This window comes from Temnothorax longispinosus, chromosome 8 (assembly GCF_030848805.1).
Source record: "Temnothorax longispinosus isolate EJ_2023e chromosome 8, Tlon_JGU_v1, whole genome shotgun sequence".
Lineage (NCBI taxonomy): Eukaryota > Metazoa > Arthropoda > Insecta > Hymenoptera > Formicidae > Temnothorax > Temnothorax longispinosus.
Window position 1 is genome coordinate 4,184,615 of NC_092365.1, and position 26,233 is coordinate 4,210,847.

Below are 26,233 nucleotides of genomic sequence, written 5' to 3' on the forward strand. Positions count from 1 at the left end.
TATAATAGCAATGCAAGCAAAACGCTGTTCTTGACTTGGCAGAGTATCCGTGGAAAAGTAACCGTACTTTACCACGTCAATATATCTCAAACAATATTGTTTGTTGATTATATCGTTGTGACTATCTTTATATCTTTTATTATAATGTACAGTGAAATTAGATGCTAAGAGTTACAGTGGTGCTGTACGTATAGAATAATATTTGATGCGTGCCATGCTAATGCTTTGGAAATTTTAATACCGCGGTTGGACTTTCACGTGCGGTAAAGATTTCGGAGCAAAATAGAATAAAGCTTATTGCACAGCTCATTTATATCATATACTGAAATGCTGCTTGATACTTTAAATCAAGAAAAGTTATGCAATCGATGATATTGAAACATATTCACACACAGATCACGTCGTATTTTTTTCACACATTGCAATGTTACCGATGCATTTAACTTAGCTAGTTACGAAGAACGAACGTTGATTGACAATTTATGTTTTCTAGTTACATCATATGATATTTCAATCTGCTCGCGTACTACAATCACGTGCAATAGTTACCGGATATAAAGCAACATTGTTTTTGTATTTATGTGACTGATAAATATAAAATTATATGTTTGGTTATTTCTTAATTTTTACTGGATGCCTTTATTCATCTTGCAATGAAATAATCATATGGCTTATATAGAATGACAAAATAGTAATTGCACAACTTAATTAATGAATGAACTGCTTTCTGTAAAATTTTAATGTACCGTTAAACTGTACTAAAAAACAAAAATTCTTCACGCACGTTTCTATATAATAGAAATATATAAAAAACAAGAATATATTTAAGCAATCTATATATATACATCATACCAAGCATTGTTATCTCTATGATGAGTTCGTAGTCGTAGTTTCAAGTTGAATATTATAGCAGAACCATTCATTTAGTTAGATTTAGAAGCATGTTGAAATACGTAAGAGTTGTCTTCACGACCTAAAAAACGAGCATAATATCTCGCAGTTATTTCCTAATTATTTCGTTATGATTTCTTTCACCTAGTACAATAGATTGATTAAGAAGAGTTCTTTGATTGATCCATTATGATGATAATAATACCCACTAGATAACGTTATTAATTGTATTGTTAGTTTTTGTGCTGATTTCCGCAAAAAATAAACGAATGCTTTTGAACATAAATTCTTACATCGCCATATGTCTTAAATGATAGATCCATGATCTTGCCAGCAGTAATCTTGACGGGCATATTTGACATGATTACTATAAGGATGATCCCCCGTGCTTCCTTATTCGGAAGACGATACCACTCGAGCACGCAAGATGTTCTAGCTACTTTTTCTGCCTGTTATTAATATTATAGAACTCATAAAGCAAAATTTTCATAGATTTAAACATCACTTTAAGAACATTATAGAAACATTTCCAACAATATCTGCTCAAATACTGTCTTGTATTGAAAAACAAATAGCATTATCATATATTATATACACTATAAATATAACATATATTAATATTGCATAATATAATTCTTTCCTGAAAATAATAATACACCAATAATAACACACCTGAACGGTAAGTTGTTCACCAGTGTAACAAAACATAAACATATTTATCATCATGGATATAACTGATGTGAAGTAAGAGCACATAGCCATCGTATTACTATTTTCCCATTCCTATAAATGTTACATTATTGGACATTTCTTCTTGTTCCGTTTATTGAATTTTTCGAGTATATATAATTACGAACCATTATTATAAAATATCCTAAAAGGCACGCTAGCATCGTGCATCCCGTCAATTCTATTAGACACGCTTGTTGTAAAGTATTCTCTACCAATTGTAAAAAACTGAAATGTCGATGATACTGAATCAACACATTCCGGAAATGAGAAAATAGAATTAACTACATTCTGCATATATATAATGTTAATTACAGAATAATTAATTATTACTGACGTTAAGTTAATTTTCGTATTAGTGGATTTAATAAAAAGTCCCAGACTCTTACCTTCGAATTCTTAATTGATGTGCAACCATTTTAGCTAGCTTCCTATTCACTTCTTGTTTCTCTTGCCATTGCTCCTCGACGAGATTTCTCATCAGATACACCAAGATCTGTAACTGGCCGCAGGCGTGCATCACGAAGACAGCACCAAGACCACATAAACCTGTCGCTATCGAGGTAGTAACTACCCCGGATAATATCTGTATTGCAAAGATAAATTCATAAATGGGGCTGACTTGTGCATTGAGGGAAAAAAAGTAAGCCGGGCAGGGCAGAGGTCTGATCGTAATATTTTGCGCAGTGACGATTTTTCCCTTGGCAAACGGCAGGATCAATCGAAAGGAGAGCCCGCTGCTGTACAGGAAAACAGCGCAAAGTGTGACCAGACGTCTTCCGATCTTCGCGGACTCGATCATCGCGTCTCGTGATCTCGCGCTGGTAACTGTTTTATAATCTTCCTCGATGTGCTTCAAACAACGTATGATATCTCTTTCATGAAAAACCATACTGCTGTATTTACTACCGGCCATGAAACCGTAGAGAAGCAGAGGAATCGTTCGAACCCTGATGCGTGTTCTCTTCTCAATCAACCAAAAACAGACACCCGGAATAAGTACGGAATAAAGAAGAATGTTACAGATCGAGATCAAGATGTATTTCCAAATTGTTTCGCCGGTAGATCTTTTCCTGTTATACACCGGCCAGACTCCGAGTACGCTCAGAACGTGTCGCGTCAAATGTGTGATAAAAATCACGTCGTCTTTATAATGCTCGGTGATCAGCATTCTTTTGTCAACCATTATTCTGTGAAATCTGTATGCAAGCTGGATGACGACTGATCGCTGCGAATAAGAACTGTCAATAAAGTAAATTCGTTGCTCGCTTGCGCTTGCGCGCATTAAAGATTTAAAACGTTGCGTGAAAGAAAGGGTTCGGAAGCAGGAGAGTTTTCAAGTCAAACTGTTCACCGAGGGTCAGGATTGCTATTCACGAATTGCGCTTCTATTCGTTAACGTGTACATTTTTTTTCAAACAACTAAGAATAGTCGATTGGATTCAACTTTCCTTCCTGTATTAAATCCTGTATGCCGGTTTTAATCAAGTTTTCCGATTCTCTGGCAAGTAATCGCTTTTGATTGTACTAAAGTCTCTGTTACAACTTGCAACTGAAAAGCTACATTAGAAAGTTTCGAAGGGATTGCATGCAAACATTTCTGACTTTTCTTCTTCGTAAAAGACAAATAGTTTTTCTGTTAGAAGCAATGAAATTATTTTCGTTTCATAAGATTTTACTGATAATAGCAATATATAAGCAAAACGCTACTTTTTATTTAGCAGAATAACTGTGGAAAAATCATTCTAATTATCACGCAATTATATTTCAAGCAATAAACTAATGTATTTTTACTTTCATCATGATCATTCTCTCGATTAAAATGTATAGTACATTTAGTAAAGGTGACAGTTCTTCATTTAAAATAATAATTGACCGCGTGCCATGCTAGTGTTTTGAAGATTTTGATACCGCGTGAGATGGTTTTTCAAGTGCAATAACAGTTACGAAGCAAAGTAGAATATTTCTTATTGTACGACTCATTTCCAACATATTACATTGAATAGCTGCATGATATTAAAAAAAAAAAAATATTATGCAACTAATTATATATAAGGATATATTCAAATAAAAATTAGGTGACATATTTATGCTTATTGTCTGATTTTTGTATTTCTCGCATGCTTACGTTACGTACGATGCAATGTTATCCATACAATATGTAGTTCAGATTGTGGTTTTGAAGAGTAAATTTCAATTGATAATTAATGTGTTATAGCTTGAGTTACATCATACGATACTTTGACCCGCCCGTGAGATATAATCGCAAATGAGATTAATTTTTAAAGCAGCATTAGTTTTATATATATGTATATGTTTTATATACATGTGATTGATGAATGTGAAATTATATTTTCGATTATTCCGATATTTCTACTGGTGCTCTTTTTCATCTCGTGAAGCGAAATGTAGATGCAGTTTATATAAAAAGATAAAATAATAGCTGCATAAGTTAAATTAATCTGCATTCTATGAAACTTTATTATATAGTTTTTTCGTGTTGAAATACAAAAATTTCTTACGCACACTTCTATATAGAAGAAATTTTATATATTTATCGATATTACATATTTAAATATAGATATATGTATATCATACCATGCTTTTGTATTGGACATATCTATCACGAGCATACACAATACGTGTACGTATAGTCATTATGATGCGTTTGTAGTCATAATTCCGAGAAAGTGAAGATGGAGATCAGAAATGTTTAGTCAACTACCTTTAAAAGCATATTCAAATACGTCACAGCTGTCTTCACGACCTATAAGACAAGCATAATATCCTGCAATTATTTACATACTATTTCATCCATTAGGTTTGTTCAAATTGGCACGAGAGATTCATTAAGAAAGTCGTACTTGATTCATGTACGTGTGGGTGTCTATAATATTACAAAGATAAACATAATCACACTCCATAATGTATTTAATTCTAGTGTTGCTGATTCCTGAAAAAATAAATTTACTTTTGGACACATGTTCTTACATCGCCATATGTCTTGAATGACAGATCCATGATATTCCCAGCAGTGATCTTCATGGGCAAGTTCGACATGATTACTACAAGCACGATCCCACGCGCTTCCTTGGTGGGAAGACGATACCATTCGAGCACGCAAGATGTTCTAGCTACTTTTTCTGCCTGTTATTAATATCATGAAATTCATGAAGCAAAATTTCCGCAGATATAAACATCGCTTTAAGAATATTACAGAACGATTACCAGCAATATCTTCTCAAGTACTATCTTGTATGACACGCGCGTAAAACGAAGCATTATCATGTATTATTATTTACTGTACTGTACGTATAGTACCTGAACGGTAAGTTGTTCACCAGTGTAACAAAACAAGAACACATTTATCATCTCGGATGTAATTGATGAGAAGTAGGAGCACATAGCTATCGTATTACTATTTTCCCATTCCTATAAATGTTTCATTTTTAAACATTTCTTTTTGTTCCGTTTATTGAATTTTTTGAGTGTATAAAATTACAAACCATTATTATAAAATATCCTAAAAGGCACACTATTATCGTACCTCCCATCAATTTTATTAGACACGCTTGTTGCAATGTATTTTCTACCATTCGTAAAAAACTGAAATGTCGATGGTATTGAATCAACACATTCAGAAAATGAAAAGATAGAATTAACTACATTCTGCATGTATATGATGTTAATTACCGATTAGCAAATAATCAAGTATTACAGACGTTGAATTATTGATGGTTCTAACAAAAACTAAAAGTTCCAGACTCTTACCTTCGAATTCTTATTTGATGTTCGACCATTTTAGCCAGCTTCTTATCCACTTCCCGTTTTTCTTGCCATTGCTCCTCGACCAGATTTATCATCAGATCCGCCAGAATCTTCAGCTGGCCACAGCCGTGCATCACGAAGACGGCCGCGAGGCCACATAAACCTGTCGTTATCGTATAAGTAACTATCCCGGATAATATCTGTATTGCAAAGATAAACTCGTAAGTGGGGCTGACTTGTATGTCAAAGAAATAAAAGTAAGCCGGGCAAGGCAGAGGCCTGATCGTGATATTTTGTGGAGTGACGATTTTTCCCTTGGCAAACGGCAAGATCAATCGAAAGGAGAGTCCGCTGGCGTACATGAAGACCGCGCAAAGTGTGACCAGTCGTCTTCCGATTTTCGCGGTTTCGATCATCGTGTTTCGTGCTTTCACACTGGTAACTGTCTTATAATCTTCCTCGATGTGCTTCAAACAACGTATGATATCTCTTTCGTGAAAAACCATACTACTGTATTTACTACCGGCCATAAAACCGTAGAGAAGCAGAGGGATTGTTCGAAACCTGATACGTGTTCTCTTCTCAATCAACCAAAAACAGACACCCGGAATAAGTACGGAATAAAGAAGAATGTTACAGATCGAGATCAAGATGTATTTCCAAATTGTTTCGCTGGTAGATCTTCTCCTGTTATACACCGGCCAGACTCCGAGTACGCTCAGAACGTGTCGCGTCAAATGTGTGATAAAAATCACGTCGTCTTTATAATGCTCGGTGATCAGCATTCTTTTGTCAACCATTCTTCTGTGAAATCTGTATGCAAGCTGGATGGCGACTGATCGCTGGGAATAAGAACTGTCAATAAAGTAAATTTGTTGCTCGCTTGCGCTTGCGCGCATTAAAAATTAAAACGTTGCGTGAAAGAAAGAGTTCGGAAGCAGGAGAGTTTTCAAGTCAAACTGTTCACCGAGGGTCAGGACTACTTATTTCTACGAATATATCATTCCCATTCGTCAACGTGTACATTTTTTTCAAACAGCTAAGAATAGTCGATTGGAATCAACTTTTCTTCCTGTATTAAACCCTGTATGCCGGTTTTAATCAAGTTTTCCGATTCTCTGGCAAGTAATCGCTTTTGATTGTACTGAAGTCTCTGTTACAACTTGCAACTGAAAAGCTATATTAGAAAGTTTCGAAGGGATTGCATGCAATCATTTCTGACTTTTCTCTTTCGTAAATAGTTTTTCTGTTGGAAGCAATAAATATATTTTCGTTTTATAAGATTTTACTGATAATAGCAATATATAAGCAAAGCGCTATTTTTTATTTAGCAAAGTAACTGTGGAAAAATCATTCTAATTATCACGCAATTATATTTCAAGCAATAAACTGATGTATTTTTACTATCATCAGGATCATTCTCTCGATTAAAATGTATAGTAGATTTAGTAAGAGAGACAGTTCTCCATTTAAGATAATAGTTGAAAGCGTGCCATGCTAGTGTTATGGAGATTTTAATACCGCGTGAGATGGTTTTCCAAGTGTAGTAATAGTTATACGAAGCAAAGTAGAATATTTCTTATTGTACATACAACTCATTTCCAACATATTACACTGAATAGCTGCATAATATTTAAAAAAAAAATATTATGCAACTAATTATATAAGGATATATTTAAATAAAAATCAGGTGATATATTTTATGCTTATCGTCTGATTTTTGTATTTCTCGCATGCTTACGTTACGTACGATGCAAAGTCATCCATACAATATGTAGTTTAGATTGTGGTTTTAAAGAGTAAATTTTAATTGATAAATTAATGTGTTATAGCTCGAGTTACATCATACGATACTTTGAACCGTCCGTGAGATATAATCGCACATCAGATTAATTTTTGAAGCAGCATTAGCTTTATATATATGTATACATATGTGATCGATGAATGTAAAATTATATTTTCGATTATTTGTAAATGTCTACTGGGTGCTCTTCTTCATCTCTTGAAACGAAATGTAGATGCAATTTATATAAAAAGATAAAATAATAACTGCATAAATTAATTAATTATTAATCTGCATTTTATGAAACTTTAATGTATAGTTTGTCCGTGTTGAAAAACAAAAATTTCTTACGCACACTTCTATATAGAAGAAATTTTATATATTTATCGATATTATATGTTTAAATATTAACTATATGTATATCATACCATGCTTCTGTATTGGACACATCTATCACGAGCATACACGATATGTGTGTGTATAGCCATTTTGATGCGTTTGTACTCATAATTCCGATGAGATTAAGGTGAAGATGGAGATCAGAAATGTTTAGTCAACTACCTTTAAAAGCATATTAAAATATGTCACAGCTGTCTTCACGACCTGTAAAACAAATATAATATCCTGCAATTATTTACATACTATTTCATCCATTAGGTTTGTTAAAAATAGAACGAGAGATTCATTAAGAAAGTCGTATTTGATTCATGTATGTGTGGGTGTCTATTATATATTACAAAGATAAATATAATCACACTTTATAATGTATTTAATTCTAGTGTTGCTGATTCCTGAAAAAATAAATAAATACTTTTGGACACATGTTCTTACATCGCCATATGTCTTGAATGATAGATCCATGATTTTTCCAGCAGTAATCTTCATGGGCAAGTTCGACATGATTACTACAAGCACAATGCCACGCGCTTCTTCGGTGGGAAGACGATACCATTCGAGCACGCAAGATGTTCTAGCTACTTTTTCTGCCTGTCATTAATATCATGAAATTCGTGAAGCAAAATTGTAATAAACATCGCTTTAAGAATATTATAGGACGATTTCAAGCAATATCTTCTCAAGTATTATCTCGTATGACGCGCGCGTAAAGCAAAGCATTATCATGTATTATTATTTACTATACTGTACGTATAGTACCTGAACGGTAAGTTGTTCACCAGTGTAACAAAACATGAACATATTTATCATCATGGATGTAAATGATGTAAAGTAGGAGCACATAGCTATCGTATTACTATTTTCCCATTCCTATAAATGTTACATTATTGGACATTTTTTTTTGTTCCGTTTATTGAATTTTTCGAGTGTATAACATTACAAACCATTATTATAAAATATCCGAAAAGGCACACTATCATTGTACATCCCATCAATTCTATTAGACACGCTTGTTGCAATGTATTTTCTACCAATTGTAAAAAACTGAAATGTCGATGGTTAATCAACACATTCAGGAAATGAAAAAATAGAATTAACTACATTCTGCATGTATATAATGTTAATTACCGATTAGCAAATAGATGGTTCTAATAGAAACTAAAAGTTTCAGACTCTTACCTTCGAATTCTTATTTGATGTTCGACCATTTTAGCCAGCTTCTTATTCACTTCCCGTTTCTCTTGCCCTTGCTCCTCGACCAGATTTATCATCAGATCCGCCAGAATCTTCAGCTGGCCACAGCTGTGCATCACGAAGACGGCCGCGAGGCCACATAAACCTGTCGTTATCGCGAAAGTAACTATCCCGGATAATATCTGTATTGCAAAGATAAACTCGTAAGTGGGGCTGACTTGTATATCAAAGAAATAAAAATAAGCCGGGCAAGGCAGAGGCCTGATCGTGATATTTTGGGGAGTGACAATTTTTCCCTTGGCAAACGGCAAGATCAATCGAAAGGAGAGTCCGCTGCCGTACATGAAGACCGCGCAAAGTGTGACCAGTCGTCTTCCAATTTTCGCGGTTTTGATCATCGTGTTTCGTGCTTTCACGCTGGCAACTGTCTTATAATCTTCCTCGATGTGCTTCAAACAACGTATGATATCTCTTTCGTGAAAGACCATACTACTGTATTTACTACAGGCCATGATACCGTAGAGAAGCAGAGGGATCGTTCGAAGCCTGATACGTGTTCTTTTCTCAATCAACCAAAAACAGACACCCGGAATTAGTACGGAATAAAGAAGAATGTTACAGATCGAGATCAAGATGTATTTCCAAATTGTTTCGCCGGTAGATCTTCTTTTGTTATACACCGGCCAGACTCCGAGTACGCTCAGAACGTGTCGCGTCAAATGTGTGATAAAAATCACGTCGTCTTTATAATGCTCGGTGATCAGCATTCTTTTGTCAACCATTTTTCTGTAAAATCTGTATGCAAGCTGGATGGCGACTGATCGCTGGGAATAAGAACTGTCAATAAAGTAAATTCGTTGCTCGCTTGCGCTTGCGCGCATTAAGGATTTAAAACGTTGCGTGAAAGAAAGGGTTCGGAAGCAGGAGAGTTTTCAAGTCAAACTGTTCACCGAGGGTTAGGATTGCTTTCCACAAATTGCGCTTCTATTCGTCAACGTGTACATTTTTTTCAAACAACTAAGAATAGTCGATTGGATTCAACTTTCCTTCCTGTATTAAATCCTGTATGCCGGTTTTAATCAAGTTTTCCTATTCTCTGGCAAGTAATCGCTTTTGATTGTACTGAAGTCTCTGTTACAACTTGCAACTGAAAAGCTACATTAGAAAGTTTCGAAGGGATTTCTGACTTTTCTCTTTCGTAAAGGACAAATAGTTTTTCTGTTGGAAGCAATAAAATTATTTTCGTTTTATAAGATTTTACTGATAATAGCAATATATAAGCAAAGCGCTACTTTTTATTTAGCAGCGTAACTGTGGAAAAATAATTCTAATTATCACGCAATTATATTTCAAGCAATAAACTGATGTATTTTTACTATCATCAGGATTATTCTCTCAATTAAAGTGTATAGTAGATTTAGTAAGTGACAGTTCTCCATTTAAGATAATAGTTGACTGCGTGCCGTGCTAGTGTTTTGGAGATTTTAATACCGTGTGAGATGATTTTCCAAATGCAGTAATAGTTACGAAGCGAAGTAGAATATTTCTTATTGTACGACTCATTTCCAACATATTACATTGAATAGCTGCATGATATTTAAAAAAAAGAAATATTATGCAACTAATTAAATAAGGATATATTCAAATAAAAATCAGGTGATATGTTTTATGCTTATCGTCTGATTCTTGTATTTCTCGCATGCTTACGTTACGTACGATGCACTGTTATCCACACAATATGTAGTTTAGATTGTGGTTTTGAAGAGTAAATTTTAATTGATAATTATTGTGTTATAACTCGTGTTATATCATACGATACTTTGACCCTCCCGTGAGGTATAATCGCACATCAGATTAATTAAGCAGCATTAGTTTTGTATATATGTATACATATGTGATTGATGAATGTGACATTATATTTTCGATTATTTCCAAATTTCTACTGAGTGCTCTTCTTCATCTCGTGAAACGAAATGTAGATGCAGTTTACATAAGAAGATAAAATAATAACTGCTTAAGTTAATTAATTAATAATCTGCATTTTATGAAACTTTAATGTATAGTTTTTCCGTGTAGAAAAAAAAATTTCTTACGCACACTTCTATATAGAGGAAATTTTATATATTTATCGATATTATATATTTAAATATAGATACATGTATATCATACTATACTTCTTTTGGACACATCTATCTCGAGCATACACGATACGTGTACGTATAGCCGTTATGATGCGTTTGTAGTCATACTTCCGACGAGAAGGTGTAGATGGAGATCAGAAATGTTTAGTCAACTACCTTTAGAAGCATATTAAAATATGTCACAGCTGTCTTCACGACCTGTAAAACAAGCATAATATCCTGCAATTATTTACGTACTATTTCATCCATTAGGTTGGTTAAAATTGGCACGAGAGATTCATTAAGAAAGTCGTATTTGATTCATGTATGTGTGGGTGTCTATTATATTACAAAGATAAATATAATCACACTTCATAATGTATTTAATTCTAGTGTTGCTGATTCCTGAAAAAATAAATATATACTTTTGGACACATGTTCTTACATCGCCATATGTCTTGAATGACAGATCCATGATTTTTCCAGCAGTGATCTTCATGGGCAAGTTTGACATGATTACTACAAGCACGATCCCACGCGCTTCCTTGGTCGGAAGACGATACCATTCGAGCATGCAAGATGTTCTAGCTACTTTTTCTGCCTGTTATTAATATCATGAAATTCGTGAAGCAAAACTTCCGCAGATATAAACATCGCTTTAAGATTATCATAGAACAATTTTCAATATCTTCTCAAGTATTATCTTGTATGACGCGCGCGTAATAAACAAAGCATTATCATTTATTATTATTTACTATACTGTACGTATAGTACCTGAACAGTAAGTTGTTCACCAGTGTAACAAAACATGAACATATTTATCATCATGGATGCAAATAATGTAATGTAGGAGCACATAGATATCGTATTACTATTTTCCCATTCCTATAAATGTTACATTATATTGGAAATTTCTTTTTGTTCCGTTTATTAAATTTTTCGATTGTATAAAATTACAAACCATTATTATAATATACCCGAAAAGGCACACTATCATTGTACATCCCATCAATTCTATTAGACACGCTTGTTGCAATGTATTTTCTACCAATTGTAAAAAACTGAAATGTCGATGGTATTGAATCAACACATTCAGGAAATGAAAAAATAGAATTAACTACATTCTGCATGTATATAATGTTAATTACCAATTGGCAAATAATTAAATATTACAGACGTTAGTAATTACTAATGGTTCTAATAAAAACTAAAAGTTCCAGACTTTTACCTTCGAATTCTTATTTGATGTTCGACCATTTCAGCCAACTTCTTATCCACTTCCCGTTTCTCTTGCCATTGCTCTTCGACGAGATTTATCATCAGATCCGTCAGAATCTTCAGCTGGCCACAGGCGTGCATCACGAAAACGGCCGCGAGGCCACATAAACCTGTCGTTATCGAGAAAGAAACTATCCCGTTTAATATCTGTATTGCAAAGATAAGTTCGTAAGTAGGACTGACTTGTATATCAAAAAAATAAAAGTAAGCCGGGCAAGGCAGAGGCCTGATCGTGATATTTTGTGGAGTGACGATTTTTCCCTTGGCAAACGGCAAGATCAATCGAAAGAAAAATCCACTGCCATACATGAAGACCGCGCAAAGTGTGACCAGACGTCTTCCGATCTTCGCGGACTCGATCATCGTGTTTCGTGCTTTCACGCTGGTAACTGTCTTATAATCTTCCTCCATGTGCTTCAAACAACGTATGATATCTCTTTCGTGAAAAACCATACTACTGTATTTACTACTGGCCATAAAACCGAAGATAAGCACAGGAATTGTTCGAATCCTGATACGTGTTCTCTTCTCAATCAACCAAAAACAGAGACTCGGAATAAATACGGAATAAAGAAGAATGTTACAGATCGAGATCAAGATGTATTTCCAAATTGTTTCGCCGGTAGATCTTCTCCTGTTATATACCGGCCAGACTCCGAACACGCTCAGAACGTGTCGCGTCAAATGTGTGATAAAAATCATGTCGTCTTTATAATGCTCGTTGATCAGCATTCTTTTTTGTCGATCTTGTGTGAAACCTCTACGCAAGCTGGATGGCGACTGATCGCTGCGAATAAGAACTGTCAATAAAGTAAATTCGTTGCCCGCTTGCGCTTGCGCGCATTAAGAATTAAAATGTTGCGTGAAAGAAAGAGTTCGGAAGCAAGAGAGTTTTCAAATCAAACTGTTCACCGAGGGTCAGGATTGCTTTCCACGAATTGCGCTTTTATTCGTCAACGTGTACATTTTTTTTTCAAGCAGCTAAGAATAGTCTGTTGGCTTCAACTTTCCTTCCTGTATTAAATCTTATGATTGTATCTGTTGGACGTTGACCGCCAGCAATAGTTTCGATTACATATAGTACAGTGATACCTATTCCGACTTGCTTAGAGAACAATATATATAACATCTATCATCGTATTTCTGACATGATGATTTTGTTGTGTTTCTAATTTAATTCTGAGGACGTTAATAAATTAAATAAAGATAAAAGTATATTTATATTTGTGTATAGTGTATACGGTGCCGCGGTATTATATTCTGCGACAAGTACTTGTAATATGGAAAACTTGTTAAACCTGTAATTGCGCGAATATCTAAAAATAAAAGTGATAAACCGTTTCCAAGAAGAGTGTTGTTTCGACATTAATTAAACTTTCAGATCTATTGGAAAATAAATGCTTTTGACTGCACTGTAGTCTCTGTTAAACTTGCAATTGAAAAGCCACATCAATCGGATGGATAATATATGCACAGAAACTTTCGAAGGGATCGCACGCAGATATGTTTGTGATTTTCCCTCTTCGTAAAGAACATAAAGTTTTCCTGTTGGAAGCAATGAAAGGGTTAACTTTTTGTAATGAAAACTTATTGATAATAGCCACTGGTGTATTCTAGGAAAGGTTTTGAAGTTAAACCCCTTTGTTCCAAATGAAAAAAATTAGTTTTGCTGAAGCTGTTTCAAAACTCTAGGAAAGTGATGCATTAAAAGTTAAAGCAGGACTGGAAGTTTCTCCACGTCCTCGTCATTGTTATCTTAGAGTAAAAGCTAAGCATGCAAGATACTAAGAAAAATATCAAATCAAATAATTTTTCCGAAACCTTTCAAACATCCACTAGTGCACAATACCAAAGAATCAACAAAATGCTGTTATTGATTAGGCAGAGTATCTGTAGAAATATTGTATAACTGTAGTCATCGACCAATTTTATTTTAAACAATAAATAGTATATTTTATTGCTTATCATCATGGTATTATTCTCTCGATTAAAATGTACATTTATATAGTAAAAGTTACAGCACTCAAAATAGAGTATTGCTTACTGTATAGCTTATTTTTGTTGTATAATATTGAAATCCTGTTTGATACTTTGCGAGAAAAATTATGCAATTAATTATATAAAGAAATAGTCAAATCAAGATCACGTCGTATATATTATGTATATCGCGTCGAATTATTGTATTTTTCACATGCTTATGTTACCGATACGCTGTTTAGATTGTAGTTTCAAAAAATGTTGACCAATAGTTAATGTGTAATAATTCTAATTATATACGATATTTTGATTTGTTTGTAAATTACAGTCGTACTCAACAGTCGAAATCAACAAGCATATGAAGCACCAAATAACTTGGCATATATGTGATTGATATAAATATGAAGTTATATTTCTAGTTTTCTTAGTTTTTACTGGATACTTTTATTCATTTCGTATAATTGCAGTTTATATAAAATATAAATTAGTAATTACATAATTTAATTAATTATCAAACTGCACTTTATGAAATTTTTATACATGTATATAACTTTACCGTACTGAGAAACAAAAATTTCTTATACACACTTCTATATAAAAGAAATTTTATATATTTATCGAGCATATATTTAAATGTAGGTACATGTACATCATACCATGTTTCTGTATTGGACACATCTATACGAGCATACACAATGCGTGTACGTATAAGCATTATGATGCGTTTGTAGTCATAATTCCGACGAAAAGATGAAGATAGAGATCAGAAATGTTCAGTCAACTACATTTAAAAGCATATTAAAATATGTCACAGCTGTCTTCACGACCTGTAAAATAAGCATAATATCCTGCAATTATTTACATACTATTTCATACATTAGGTTTGTTAAAATTGGCACGAGAGATTCATTAAGAAAGTCGTACTTGAATTATGTATATGTGGGTGTCTATTATATTACAAAGATAAATATAATCACACTCTATAATGTATTTAATTCTAGTGTTGCTGATTCCTGAAAAAATAAATAAATACTTTTGGACACATGTTCTTACATCGCCATATGTCTTGAATGACAGATCCATGATTTTTCCAGCAGTGATCTTCATGGGCAAGTTCGACATGATTACTACAAGCACGATCCCACGCGCTTCCTTGGTCGGAAGACGATACCATTCAAGCACGCAAGATGTTCTAGCTACTTTCTCTGCCTGTTATTAATATCATGAAATTCGTGAAGCAAAATTTCCGCAGATATAAACATCGCTTTAAGAATATTATAAAACAATTTCCAGGAATATCTTCTCAAGTAGGGGAGACCGGGGCAAAGTCGGCCCTTTTTTTCGGTGCCAATTTTTAACGACAAAATAAATCATTTTAGTGAAATATAGTATACCATTGTAAAGAATGAACCCTTGGCTACAAAATTTATATAGGCATTTTTGGTTTACGTCGCTTTGTTCAACCGGTATAGAGTAAAAACGACAAAGGTGCAAAAATCGAAAAGTCAAAATTCCCGGGGCGGAGTCGTGTCTTCATTCTCGGACTGGATTTTAAATAAAGATACATAATTTTGATCATAAAAAATAATAGAATACACTTTAATTCACTGTTTTTTAGTAGAAAAATGGAAAGCGGAAAATAATTTCAAGAAAATCAATTTTCTTTTTTGCTAACAGTTAAAGCATGTAAAAACAGAGTCTGACGAGCGCACGCACTCGTGTGTTTTACGCCTGCACGAAATGCACTGTTTTTCATCGGCTCTGTTTTCTGTTATCTGCGATCATACGCAGCACATATTATTTAGCTTTCTTGACTTCGTTTTGGCTTGGAAACAACTTCGCCCCGAACACACAAGTTTTAGGTTTGGTCGCTTATAAAATAATAGAAATTAATGAAAATAAAGAAACTGCACTGGATTTTCGTGTTCAGCATGCATTACTCTTTAGAATCACTACGCACACACATGTTTTAGGTTTGGTCGCTTATAAAATAATAAAAATTAATGAAGATAAAAAAACTGCACTGGATTCGTGTTCAGCATGCATTACTCTTTAGAATCACTTACTTTAAGATTCGGAGAGACAATAATACTTAAGATATTACAAACTTTCGACGCGGAAGAAATTTTACTTTTGACCTGCGAAAACACTTTTGCTTCGATAAGAATCACAATATGGCACATAACCTCACTAAACTCCGTTGGTTACGTTGGCACCATAAGTCGCGCTTACAGTATTAATGGCGAGTTCATACAACATACAGATTTCGAGATAATTGCAAAAACGAATCCGCCCCGGGGCCGACTTCGCCCCGGTCTCCTCATCTTGTATGACGCGCGCGTAAAACAAAGTATTATCACGTATTATTATTTACTATCACTGTACGTATAGTACCTGAACGGTAAGTTGTTCACCAGTGTAACAAAACAAGAACATATTTATCATCATGGATGTAACTGATGAGAAGTAGGAGCACATAGCTATCGTATTACTATTTTCCCATTCCTATAAATGTTACATTATTGGACATTTCTTTTTGTTCTGTTTATTGAATTTTTCGAGTGTATAAAATTACAAACCATTATTATAAAATATCCTAAAAGGCACACTATCATCGTACATCCCATCAATTCTATTAAACACGCTTGTTGCAATGTATTTTCTACCAATCGTAAAAAACTGCAATGTCGATGATATTGAATCAACACATTGAGGAAATGAAAAAATAGAATTAACTACATTCTGCATGTATATGATGTTAATTACCGATTAGCAAATAATCAAGTATTACAGACGTTGAATTACTGATGGTTCTAATAAAAACTAAAAGTTCTAGACTCTTACCTTCGAATTCTTATTTGATGTTCGACCATTTTAGCCAGCTTCTTATCCACTTCCCGTTTCTCTTGCCATTGCTCTTCGACCAGATTTATCATCAGATCCGCCAGAATCTTCAGCTGGCCACAGCTGTGCATCACGAAGACGGCCGCGAGGCCACATAAACCTGTCGTTATCGAGAAAGTAACTATCCCGGATAATATCTGTATTGCAAAGATAAACTCGTAAGTGGGGCTGACTTGTATATCAAAGAAATAAAAGTAAGCCGGACAAGGCAGAGGCTTGATCGTGATATTTTGGGGAGTGACGATTTTTCCCTTGGCAAACGGCAAGATCAATCGAAAGGAGAGTCCGCTGCCGTACATGAAGACCGCGCAAAGTGTGACCAGTCGTCTTCCGATTTTCGCGGTTTCGATCATCGTGTTTCGTGCTTTCACGCTGGTAACTGTCTTATAATCTTCCTCGATGTGCTTCAAGCAACGTATGATATCTCTTTCGTGAAAAACCATACTACTGTATTTACCACAGGCCATGAAAACGAAGATAAGCAGGGGAATCGTTCGAATCCTGATACGTGTTCTCTTCTCAATCAACCAAAAACAGAGACCCGGAATAAGCACGGAATAAAGAAGAATGTTAGAGAACGAGATCAAGAAGTACTTCCAAATTTTATCGCCGCTAGATCTTTTCTTATTAAACGACGGCCAGATCCCGAGTAGCCTCAGAATGTTTTGCGTCAAATGTGTGATAAAAATCACGTCATCTTTATAATGCTCGTTGATCAGCATTCTTTTTTTTTTGTCGATCTTATGTGAAACCTCTACGCAAACTGGATGGCGACTGATCGCTGCGAATAAGAACTGTCAATAAAGTAAATTCGTTGCCCGCTTGCGCTTGCGCGCATTAAGGATTAAAATGTTGCGTGAAAGAAAGAGTTCGGAAGCAGGAGAGTTTCCAAGTCAAATTGTTCACCGAGGGTCAGGATTGCTTTCCACGAATTGCGCTTCTATTCGTCAACGTGTACATTTTTTTTCAAGCGGCTAAGAATAGTTTGTTGGCTTCAACTTTTCTTCCTGTATTAAAACTTATGATTGCATCTGTTGGACGTTGACCACCAGCGATATTTTCGATTCTAAAGTTACAGTAATACTCCAACTTGCTTAGAGAACAATATATATAACATCTATCATTGTATTTCTGACATGATGATATTGTTGTGTTTCTAATTTGATTCTGAGGACGTTAATAAATTGAATAAAGCTAAAAGTATATTTATATACGTGTATAGTGTATACGGTGCCGCGGTATTATATTCTGCGACAAGTACTTGTAATATGGAAAACTTGTTAAACCTGTAATTGCGCGAATATCTAAAAATGAAAGTGATAAACCGTTTCCAAGAAGAGTGTTGTTCCGACATTAATTAAATTTTCAGATCCTTTGAAAAATAATTGCTTTTTACTGCGCTGAAGTCTCTGTTAAACTTGCAATTGAAAAGCCGCATCAATCGGATGGATAATATATGCACAGAAACTTTCAAAAGGATCGCATGCAAACATGTTTGTGATTTTCCCTCTTCGTAGAGAACATAAAGTTTCCCTGTTGGAAGCAATGAAAGGGTTAACTTTTTGTAATGAAAACTTATTGATAATAGCCACTGGTGTATCCTGGGGAGGGTTTTGAAGTTAAACCCTTTTGTTCCAAACAAAAAAAAATTAGTTTTGCTGGAGCTGTTTCAAAACTCTAGGAAAGTGATGCATTAAAAGTTAAAGCCGGACTAGAAGTTTGTCCACGTCCTCGTCATTGTGATCCTAGAGTAAAAGCTAAGCGTGCGTGATACTAAGAAATATATCAAATCAAATAATTTTTTCGAAACCCATCAGTTCGACGTCCACTAGTGCGTAATAGTAATGTATCAACAAAATGCTGTTACTGATAAGGCAAAGTATCTGTGGAAATATAATTGTAGTCATCGTACAATTTTTTTTTAAACAATTAATAGTATATTTTGTTGCTTATTATCATAATTATTTTCTCGATTAAAATGTACAGTGCATTTACATAGTAAAAGTTACAGCACTCAAAATAGGGTACTGCTCATAATGTATAGTTTATTTCTGTTCTATAATATTGAAATCCTGTTTGATTGTTCACCGAGGGTCAGGATTGCCTTCCACGAATAACGCTCCCAGTCGTCAACGTCTACATTATTTTTTCAAGCAACTGAGAACAGTCGATTGGATTCAACTTTTCTTCTTGTATCAAAACTTATGATTGCATCTGTTGGACGTTGACCGCCAGCAATATTTTCGATTACAAAGTTACAGTAATACTTGGATTTGCTTAGAGATCAATACATGTAACAATAATGATTCTGACGTGATGGTTTTATCGTGCTTCTGACGTGGTATTTCTAATAACGTCAGTGGATTAAATAAAGCTAAATATGTGTTTATGTTCTTATACAATGTCTGAAAGTAAACTTGTTAAACTTGGTGCACGAAAAGATGAAAATGAAAGCGGTACATCATTTTCGTGGAAGGTGTTTTTATTCCGACATTAAAGTTTTCTGATTTTCTGGAAAGTAATTACCTTTGATTGTACTAAAGTCTCTATTACAACTAAAAAGTCACATTAATCGGACGAATAAAGTATGTGTAAGAACTTTGGAAGGGATTGCATGCAAACATATTTGTGATTTATAATTATTACGTAATTATATCTCAAACAATAAGTATAATATTATGTTTTGTGATCATTTTCCCGATTAAAATGTATAGTGCATTTAGTAAAAGTTAAAAAAGTGCTCTATTAAGATAATATTTGACGGCGTGCCATGCTGTACATAATGTTTTGGAGATTTTAATGCCGGGTAAGATGGATTTCCAAGAGCAGTAATAGTTACGAAGCAAAATAAAATATATACTTATTATTGTACAGCTTATTTTTACCATATAACATTGAAAAGCTGCTTGATATTTTAAAAGTAGTTTTATCAATTATATTAATAAGAATATATATTTAAATCAAAATCAAGTAATATTATGTCTGAATTTTGTATTCTTCGCATGCTTATGTCACATACAATGCGTTATCAATATGATGTAGCTTAGATTATAGTTTTGAAGAGCGAACGTTAATTGACAATTAATGTGCAATAGCTTAAATGCAGTACTTCGATCCGCCTGCGAGATATAGACGCACGCACAGATCAACGGATTTTTAAAGCAGCATTGGTTTTATATATACATATGTGATTGACGAATTGTGAAATTATATTTGCGGTTACCTCTTATTTTCTACTGGGTGCTCTTCTTTATCTCGTGAAATAAAATATAGATGCAGTTTATATATAGATTATATAAAGAGATAAAGTAATAATTTAAAATAAAAAATTACATAACTTAATTAATTATTAAACTGCATTTTATGAAACTTTAAGGTATAATTTTACTGAGAAACAAAAATTTCTCACGCACCCTTCTATATAGAGAAGATATATTTAAATCGAGAATATATTCAAATATATGTACATCATACCATGGTTCTGTATTTGACACATCTATATCACGAGCACACACGATACGATGTTACCATTACGATGCGTTTGTAATCATAGTTCCAACGAGAAGGTGGAGATGCAGATCATAAATGTTCAGTCGGCTATCTTTAGAAGCATATTAAAATATGTCACAGCTGTCTTCACGACCTGAAAAACAAGCAGAATATCCTACAGTTTATATACTATTTCGATTATATTCTTAATTTACAAGCGTGTGATAAATTTAGAAAGTTGTATTCGATTGTATGTTGTGTGTTTGTGTGTATATGTGTGATATCTATTTTATTAAAATGTTAAATGTAACTACTTAATAATGTTATTAATCGTAGTGTTACAATGCTGAAGAAACAAATGAACGTATGTTCTTACATCGCCGTACGTCTTGAAAGATAGATCCATGATCTTCCCAGCGGTAATCTTAGTAGGCATATTCGACATGATTATTACCAGCACGATCCCACGCGCTTTCTTGTCCGGAAGACGGTACCACTCGAGCTCGCAAGATGTACTAGCTACTCTTTCTGCCTGTTATTAATATTATCCAATACGTGTAGAAATTTTCGCCAATTTAAAAATTATTTAAAAAATATTATAAACATTTCCAATAACATCTTCTCAAGTACTGTCGTGTATTAAGCAACAAATAGCATTACCATATATATTATAAACTACATGTCCAATTGTATTATCATCACCGTATGTGTAATGTTTTCTATGAAATGGTATGGACAAACATACCTGAACACTAAGTTGTTCGCCAGTGTAACAAAACATGAACATATTTATCATCAGGGATGTAACTGTTATAAAGTAAGAGCACATAGCTATCGAATTGCTATTTTCCCATTCCTATAAACGTTACATTATCGCAAGAACATTTCTTTGCTTTGTTATTGAAACTTTTAAATGTATAAAACTACGAACCATTATTATAAAATATCCTAGAAGGCATACTATCATCGTGCACCCCATCAATTCTATTAGACACGCTTGTTGTAAAGTATTTTCTACCAATTGTAAAAAACTGGAATGTCAACGGTACCGAATCAACACATGTAGAAAATGGACAAATAAAATTAATTACAGTCTGCATGTATATTATGTGAATTATCGATTAGCGAATATTTCATTATTGTATAGACGGTGAGTCACTTCATGTATATGTTGTTTTAATAAAAATTAAAAAAACTCTCAAACTCTCACCTTCGAATTCTTATTTGATGTTCGACCATTCTCGCCAGCTTCTTGTTCACGTCCTGTTTTTCCTGCCATTGCTCCTCGACGAGATTTCTCATCAGATCCGCCAGAATCTTCAGCTGGCCACAGGCGTGCATCACGAAGACGGCCCCGAGGCCACATAAAGCTATCGTTATCGAATAAGTGACTACCCCGGATAAAAATTGCATTGCGAAGATCAGCTCGTAAGCGGGGCTAACTTGTATATCAAAGATATAGAAGTAAGCCGGGCAAGGCAGAGGTTTGATCGTGATGTTTTGTGCGGTGACGATTTTTCCCTTGGCGAACGGCAGGATCGATCGAAAGGAGAGCCCGCTGCCGTACATGAATACCGCGCAAAGTGTCACCAGTCGTATTCCGATCTTTGCAGATTCGATCATCATGTGCCGCGCCTCCACGCTATTAACGATCCTCCAATCCTCCTCGATGTGCTTCAAGCAGCGCCTGATATCCTTTTCGCGGAATACCAGATTGCTGTATTTACCACTGGCCATGAAGCCGTAGAACATCAGAGGGATCGTTTGGACTCGGACGCGCGGTCTTTTCTCGATTGTCCAGAAAAAGGCGCCGGGAATCAGAACGCAGTAGAGAAGAATGTAAGACATCGAGATCAAGAAGTACTTCCAGACTCGTTCGCCGGTGGAGCTTCTCCTGTTATACGCCGGCCAGACCCCGAGTAGGCTCAGAACGTTTCGCGTCAATTGCGTGATGTAAATCATGTCATCTTTGTAATGTTCGTTGCGCAGCATGCTCTTGTCGATTTTGCGTGAAATCTTTACGTGAACTGGATGGCGACTGATCGCTGCAAATAAGAACTGCCGATAAAGTAAATTCGTACTCCGCTTGCGCTTGCGCGCCTTAAAGATTAATGTTGCGTGAAGAAGAGGGTTCGAAAGCAGAAGAGTTCCCAAGTCAAACTATTCTCCGAGGGTCAGGATTGCTTTCCACGAATAGTGCTTCCATTCGTCAACGTCGAACATTTTTTTTTTTTTTTCAAGCAGCTAAGAATAGTCTGTTGGACGTTTTCAACTTTTCTTCCTGTATTAAAACTCATGATTGCGTCCGTTGGACGTTGACCGCAGTGGTTTCGCTTACGTGTAGTACAAAAGACTGCTTAGAAATCAATATAACAACAATCGTATTGTTTTTGACGTAATGATGTTGTATTTCTGATATTATAATTCTAATTACGTCAGTGAAAATTAAATAAAGCTAAAATTACATTGATATTCTTATGTTTTATTTTATTCTACAATTACTGTGGCACGAAAGTAAACTTGTAGTTGCGTGAGAAACAGAAAATAAAAGTTGCAAATCGTTTCCATAGAAAGTGCTTCAATGTTGCATTGATCAAGTTTTCTGATTCTCTGGGAAACAATCATGTGCGATTCTGCTGATGTTTTTGTTTCAACTTGTATTTCTCAAAGTTACAATGTTGATCGGTAAGTAAAAGTTTTTACGTGTTTGTATGAACGTCATTACGTATTTTAACTTTCGTCTGGCTATCATTTCTTTTTACAACAGATATTCTAACAAAAATGTTACTGTTCGGGAATAATATGTCTTTGCCATATTTATACATATTTCTTTAAAGACTACGTTGCATCTACGAACTATTAGCCAACAACAGAGCGAAGAAGATTTAAGTACGTTACGGCCGTCTTAACGACCTAAAATATAAGGAAAATATCTCCGTAAAAATATATTTTATTTTTTCCAACATATTGTTATTATTGTTACTTACGTTGCCGAATGTCCGGAACGAAAGATCGATGAACTTTCCTCCTCTGAGCTTCGTCGGAGAATTCGACATGACCATGATTAATATCAGCGATCGTGCTTTCGTGTCTGGAAGACGGTACCACTCCAATGTGCATGCTGTTAATGCTACTTTTTCTCCCTGGTTTAATTAATAAAGTTATACGTATTATTAATTAAAATAATGACGCTCACATTGTCAGCCAATAGAAGCTAATTATTACTCCGATAACATAATAATGTACCTTCGACGAAAGTTGTTCACCGATGAAGCAAAAAATGAAAATGTTGAAAGTGATCGATGTGAGTCCGACGAGATATGAACATAGAGCTACTGCATTGTTATCTTCCCATTCCTGTAAATTTGACCATTATATTTAATTGTATGTTCCCATGTATATTGTGCATCCTAGTATGCATCGTACAATATTAATTCAAAATTCTTCAAATTATTGTTAGTACATAATCATGTTTTGCGCACCATAATAACAAAATATCCTATGAGGCATACGATTATAGTGCATCCAATAACTTCCAATAGACTTGTATATTGTATGGTGTTTTGCACCAGTTGCAAGAAACTGAAATGCAATGTAGAGAAAATATAATTTTTTTTTAATTTATACACAAATTTTTCTTATACATAAGAAAAAAGAAATATGATAATCGTGTAATAAATAAAATTCTCGATATTTTTACACAAAAATGAAGATAGATATAATTAATAACCAAGTACGTTGTATATAAAGAATCTTATTCATCGAACAACTTATTGTATATGTACTATTATAATTATAGTAACGCAACACGTAAATATTTTATGAATTTTAATTAAAAAACATTAAAATATTAATAAAAAAATTCGCCAAAGATACGTATGCAACGATTGTCTTACTTTCGCGTTTTGATCTGATGCTTAACAATTGTGGCAAACAATCTTTCGTTCACATTTTTAAATTCACGTTCGTTTACCAGATTGTTCATCAGGGCCATCAGTATCTCCAGCTGCGCGCAAATGTGCATTACGAAGAGACCGGCGAGGCCGCACACCGCCGTCGTGATCGTACATTTGACGAATCCCGAGAAGAACTGCATGAGGAACACGATCTCGTAAGCGGGGCTGAGCTGCACGTCGAACAGAACGAAGTAAGTCGGGCACGGTAGATGCCTGATCGTGACGTTCTGTGCGGTGACGATCTTTCCGCGAGACAACGGTATGGCCGTTCGGAAAGACACTCCAGAGGTGTACATGAATATGGCGCAAATTATGAGCAAACGCCTGCCAGTTTTGGCCTTGTCGATCATCACGTCGCGATCGCGCGACTCGACATCCCGCCAATCGTCCTCGACCTGCGCGAGACAATCTCTCACTCGATCCCTGCTGAACAGTAATTGGCCGTACTTGGCCATCGCCATTATCGTGTATATCACGGTGGCGACGACTTTCAGCCTGCCGCGGGTCTCTTTTTGCACGACAGCCATGTACAGAATCGACGGGATCAATTCGCAGATGAGGAGGATGTAGGAAACGAGGACCACCGCGAGTCTCTCGAAGGTCTCCGGTAAGCGGGACTTTGTACGCGCGTACGGCCAGATACCCAGCAGTCGAAAAACGAAGCGGCTCAGCTCGAAAGCGTGGTCCACGTCGCGTTTGTAATTTTTGTTGGCGAACATCTTTTCCACGTGGATTCCGTGTGCGACTCGACGCAGGTTCGATGAAACGATGAGCGCGTTTCACTCGCCACTGATCTGACTGATCGCGGTTGATCCGCGATTCGATTCAAGGGAAGAAGGGAACTCGCGACTCGCGCGCGCTTGCGTGGTTGAAACAATCTCTCAAAGCCACGTACAATAAATCGCTAATATCGCGTGCGTAGAAACTTTGAGAGGGATATTGCGAGACTATTTTTATTTTGCAACATTATGGAGGAAGAATTTCCCGGAAACTACAAAAGGGTTGACGTTCCGAGAAAAAAGTTTTCTCGTGGTAGCGGTGCGGTCTTAAACTTTACAATTTTCCGTCAGCAATGTATAAAGAGATATTGTAAACTCGTAAAAAAATAAATGTTTATGATGTATTAACATTTTTTTATATTTTGTACTTCAAATAATATTTATATATTTTATTTTACAGTGTACATACCTCCTGTATTAAATATTTAATTATTTTTTTTTACAATTGATACTGTATACTTATGTATTTTATAATTGATGTATACTACTGTTTATTTTTTATATACTTTAGTTACTTTTAATATCGGTAATAAATCTTTCAACAATATGTTACAATCCATAGATACGTCTATCTCAAAGAGAAATTCATTGCAATCTCAGTTTCATTTATTCGGTAAAATTGTCAAAACATGAAATAAATTGCAGCCATTTTAATTACTTTATAATAATTTTTTTGTTAATAATAATATCGAGTCATAATTACGAAATTATAGATATACTTATAGAATGATCGTATATTTCGAATGCTATATACACTTAGGGCCAGTTTCACCAACGTCGGTTAACCGAAGGTAACACTTAACTGACGTTGGTAAAATTGACCCTTAATGTCCATATATATATTGACGAAAAAAATATACTGTTGGATATTTTGCGTGTAGTATCAGGTAATTCCTCCTTGATCGACGCAAACAAGGTAAAGACCCCTGTCTTCTATTAATAAGCCGCGGACTCTTAGGAAAGGCAGAT

At 34.9% G+C, this 26,233-nt stretch overlaps 7 protein-coding genes and 2 long non-coding RNA genes across 13 annotated transcripts in view; 2 read left to right on the forward strand and 7 right to left on the reverse strand.

Moving 5' to 3' along the window:
* The window catches only part of LOC139817272 (uncharacterized), a 213,164-nt gene extending 207,774 nt beyond the window's left edge, over window positions 1-5,390 (forward strand). Inside the window, exons 6-7 of the long non-coding RNA XR_011733172.1 lie at window positions 4,562-4,667; window positions 4,811-5,390. This is a non-coding gene — a long non-coding RNA (uncharacterized lncRNA). The remainder of the gene's footprint in view (window positions 1-4,561; window positions 4,668-4,810) is intronic.
* LOC139817268 (odorant receptor 4-like) lies at window positions 97-2,806 on the reverse strand. The gene is made up of 5 exons (XM_071785223.1): window positions 2,010-2,806; window positions 1,749-1,848; window positions 1,564-1,674; window positions 1,185-1,340; window positions 97-973 (listed from the first exon to the last, which is right to left on the reverse strand). The coding sequence occupies exons 1-5, from the start codon at window positions 2,804-2,806 to the stop codon at window positions 920-922; spliced, it is 1,218 nt and encodes a 405-aa protein (XP_071641324.1). The 3' UTR covers window positions 97-919.
* On the reverse strand, window positions 2,797-6,287 carry LOC139817219 (odorant receptor 4-like). 2 transcript variants are annotated; one of them, XM_071785129.1, is made up of 5 exons: window positions 5,392-6,188; window positions 5,127-5,226; window positions 4,942-5,052; window positions 4,612-4,767; window positions 2,797-4,387 (listed from the first exon to the last, which is right to left on the reverse strand). In XM_071785129.1, exons 1-5 carry the CDS (start codon window positions 6,186-6,188, stop codon window positions 4,334-4,336), a joined length of 1,218 nt encoding a protein of 405 aa, XP_071641230.1. In that variant the 3' UTR covers window positions 2,797-4,333. The 2 variants fall into 2 exon arrangements, with proteins under 2 accessions (XP_071641230.1, XP_071641229.1); XM_071785128.1 differs by lacking the exon at window positions 2,797-4,387 and having other exon boundaries at window positions 4,588-4,767; window positions 5,392-6,287.
* Window positions 6,288-7,632: 1,345 nt separating this feature from the next.
* Window positions 7,633-9,551, reverse strand: LOC139817269 (odorant receptor 4-like). The gene is made up of 5 exons (XM_071785224.1): window positions 8,747-9,551; window positions 8,512-8,611; window positions 8,327-8,437; window positions 8,003-8,158; window positions 7,633-7,774 (listed from the first exon to the last, which is right to left on the reverse strand). Exons 1-5 carry the CDS (start codon window positions 9,541-9,543, stop codon window positions 7,721-7,723), a joined length of 1,218 nt encoding a protein of 405 aa, XP_071641325.1. The 5' UTR covers window positions 9,544-9,551; the 3' UTR covers window positions 7,633-7,720.
* Window positions 9,552-10,959: 1,408 nt separating this feature from the next.
* On the reverse strand, window positions 10,960-13,184 carry LOC139817253 (odorant receptor 4-like). 3 transcript variants are annotated; one of them, XM_071785198.1, is made up of 6 exons: window positions 13,072-13,184; window positions 12,110-12,946; window positions 11,843-11,942; window positions 11,656-11,766; window positions 11,327-11,482; window positions 10,960-11,100 (listed from the first exon to the last, which is right to left on the reverse strand). In XM_071785198.1, the coding sequence occupies exons 2-6, from the start codon at window positions 12,889-12,891 to the stop codon at window positions 11,047-11,049; spliced, it is 1,203 nt and encodes a 400-aa protein (XP_071641299.1). In that variant the 5' UTR covers window positions 12,892-12,946; window positions 13,072-13,184; the 3' UTR covers window positions 10,960-11,046. The 3 variants fall into 3 exon arrangements, with proteins under 3 accessions (XP_071641299.1, XP_071641297.1, XP_071641300.1); XM_071785196.1 differs by lacking the exon at window positions 13,072-13,184 and having other exon boundaries at window positions 12,110-12,953; XM_071785199.1 differs by lacking the exons at window positions 11,656-11,766; window positions 13,072-13,184 and having other exon boundaries at window positions 12,110-12,953.
* Window positions 11,014-11,325, forward strand: LOC139817277 (uncharacterized). Its single transcript, XR_011733179.1, has 2 exons — window positions 11,014-11,154; window positions 11,275-11,325. It is a non-coding gene; the product is annotated as an uncharacterized lncRNA (long non-coding RNA).
* LOC139817255 (odorant receptor 4-like) lies at window positions 13,098-18,219 on the reverse strand. The gene is made up of 5 exons (XM_071785203.1): window positions 16,981-18,219; window positions 16,716-16,815; window positions 16,531-16,641; window positions 15,190-15,345; window positions 13,098-14,963 (listed from the first exon to the last, which is right to left on the reverse strand). Exons 1-5 carry the CDS (start codon window positions 17,760-17,762, stop codon window positions 14,910-14,912), a joined length of 1,203 nt encoding a protein of 400 aa, XP_071641304.1. The 5' UTR covers window positions 17,763-18,219; the 3' UTR covers window positions 13,098-14,909.
* Window positions 18,220-18,886: 667 nt separating this feature from the next.
* On the reverse strand, window positions 18,887-22,772 carry LOC139817242 (odorant receptor 4-like). Of its 2 annotated transcripts, XM_071785174.1 has the most exons (5): window positions 21,740-22,772; window positions 21,461-21,560; window positions 21,275-21,385; window positions 20,906-21,061; window positions 18,892-20,683 (listed from the first exon to the last, which is right to left on the reverse strand). In XM_071785174.1, exons 1-5 carry the CDS (start codon window positions 22,519-22,521, stop codon window positions 20,630-20,632), a joined length of 1,203 nt encoding a protein of 400 aa, XP_071641275.1. In that variant the 5' UTR covers window positions 22,522-22,772; the 3' UTR covers window positions 18,892-20,629. The 2 variants fall into 2 exon arrangements, with proteins under 2 accessions (XP_071641274.1, XP_071641275.1); XM_071785173.1 differs by having other exon boundaries at window positions 18,887-21,061.
* A 141-nt stretch (window positions 22,773-22,913) lies between these two features.
* Window positions 22,914-25,356, reverse strand: LOC139817258 (odorant receptor 4-like). The gene is made up of 5 exons (XM_071785211.1): window positions 24,426-25,356; window positions 24,012-24,111; window positions 23,776-23,886; window positions 23,517-23,672; window positions 22,914-23,442 (listed from the first exon to the last, which is right to left on the reverse strand). Exons 1-5 carry the CDS (start codon window positions 25,202-25,204, stop codon window positions 23,389-23,391), a joined length of 1,200 nt encoding a protein of 399 aa, XP_071641312.1. The 5' UTR covers window positions 25,205-25,356; the 3' UTR covers window positions 22,914-23,388.
* Between the last annotated feature and the right edge of the window lie 877 nt (window positions 25,357-26,233).

Excerpts from the sequence above, each read along its gene's own strand:
- LOC139817269 (XM_071785224.1), bottom strand. The coding sequence starts at position 9,543 with ATGGTTGACAAAAGAATGCTGATCACCGAGCATTATAAAGACGACGTG. Across the intron at positions 8,438-8,511 it reads TCGGATATTTTATAATAATG|GAATGGGAAAATAGTAATAC; the intron begins GTTTGTAATGTT and ends TAACATTTATAG. Across the intron at positions 8,159-8,326 it reads GTGAACAACTTACCGTTCAG|GCAGAAAAAGTAGCTAGAAC; the intron begins GTACTATACGTA and ends TATTAATGACAG.
- LOC139817242 (XM_071785173.1), bottom strand. The coding sequence starts at position 22,521 with ATGCTGCGCAACGAACATTACAAAGATGACATGATTTACATCACGCAA. Across the intron at positions 21,561-21,739 it reads CATCAAATAAGAATTCGAAG|TTTTTTACAATTGGTAGAAA; the intron begins GTGAGAGTTTGA and ends TTGACATTCCAG. Across the intron at positions 21,062-21,274 it reads GCGAACAACTTAGTGTTCAG|GCAGAAAGAGTAGCTAGTAC; the intron begins GTATGTTTGTCC and ends TATTAATAACAG.
- LOC139817219 (XM_071785128.1), bottom strand. The coding sequence starts at position 6,287 with ATGCGCGCAAGCGCAAGCGAGCAACAAATTTACTTTATTGACAGTTCT. Across the intron at positions 5,053-5,126 it reads TAGGATATTTTATAATAATG|GAATGGGAAAATAGTAATAC; the intron begins GTTTGTAATTTT and ends AAACATTTATAG. Across the intron at positions 4,768-4,941 it reads GTGAACAACTTACCGTTCAG|GCAGAAAAAGTAGCTAGAAC; the intron begins GTACTATACGTA and ends TATTAATAACAG.
- LOC139817253 (XM_071785198.1), bottom strand. The coding sequence starts at position 12,891 with ATGCTGATCAACGAGCATTATAAAGACGACATGATTTTTATCACACAT. Across the intron at positions 11,483-11,655 it reads GTGAACAACTTACTGTTCAG|GCAGAAAAAGTAGCTAGAAC; the intron begins GTACTATACGTA and ends TATTAATAACAG. Across the intron at positions 11,101-11,326 it reads CATTCAAGACATATGGCGAT|GTCGTGAAGACAGCTGTGAC; the intron begins GTAAGAACATGT and ends CTTGTTTTACAG.
- LOC139817268 (XM_071785223.1), bottom strand. The coding sequence starts at position 2,806 with ATGGTTGACAAAAGAATGCTGATCACCGAGCATTATAAAGACGACGTG. Across the intron at positions 1,849-2,009 it reads CATCAATTAAGAATTCGAAG|TTTTTTACAATTGGTAGAGA; the intron begins GTAAGAGTCTGG and ends TCGACATTTCAG. Across the intron at positions 1,341-1,563 it reads GTGAACAACTTACCGTTCAG|GCAGAAAAAGTAGCTAGAAC; the intron begins GTGTGTTATTAT and ends TATTAATAACAG.
- LOC139817255 (XM_071785203.1), bottom strand. The coding sequence starts at position 17,762 with ATGCTGATCAACGAGCATTATAAAGATGACGTGATTTTTATCACACAT. Across the intron at positions 16,816-16,980 it reads CATCAAATAAGAATTCGAAG|TTTTTTACGATTGGTAGAAA; the intron begins GTAAGAGTCTAG and ends TCGACATTGCAG. Across the intron at positions 16,642-16,715 it reads TAGGATATTTTATAATAATG|GAATGGGAAAATAGTAATAC; the intron begins GTTTGTAATTTT and ends TAACATTTATAG.
- LOC139817258 (XM_071785211.1), bottom strand. The coding sequence starts at position 25,204 with ATGTTCGCCAACAAAAATTACAAACGCGACGTGGACCACGCTTTCGAG. Across the intron at positions 24,112-24,425 it reads CATCAGATCAAAACGCGAAA|TTTCTTGCAACTGGTGCAAA; the intron begins GTAAGACAATCG and ends ATTGCATTTCAG. Across the intron at positions 23,443-23,516 it reads CGTTCCGGACATTCGGCAAC|GTCGTTAAGACGGCCGTAAC; the intron begins GTAAGTAACAAT and ends CTTATATTTTAG.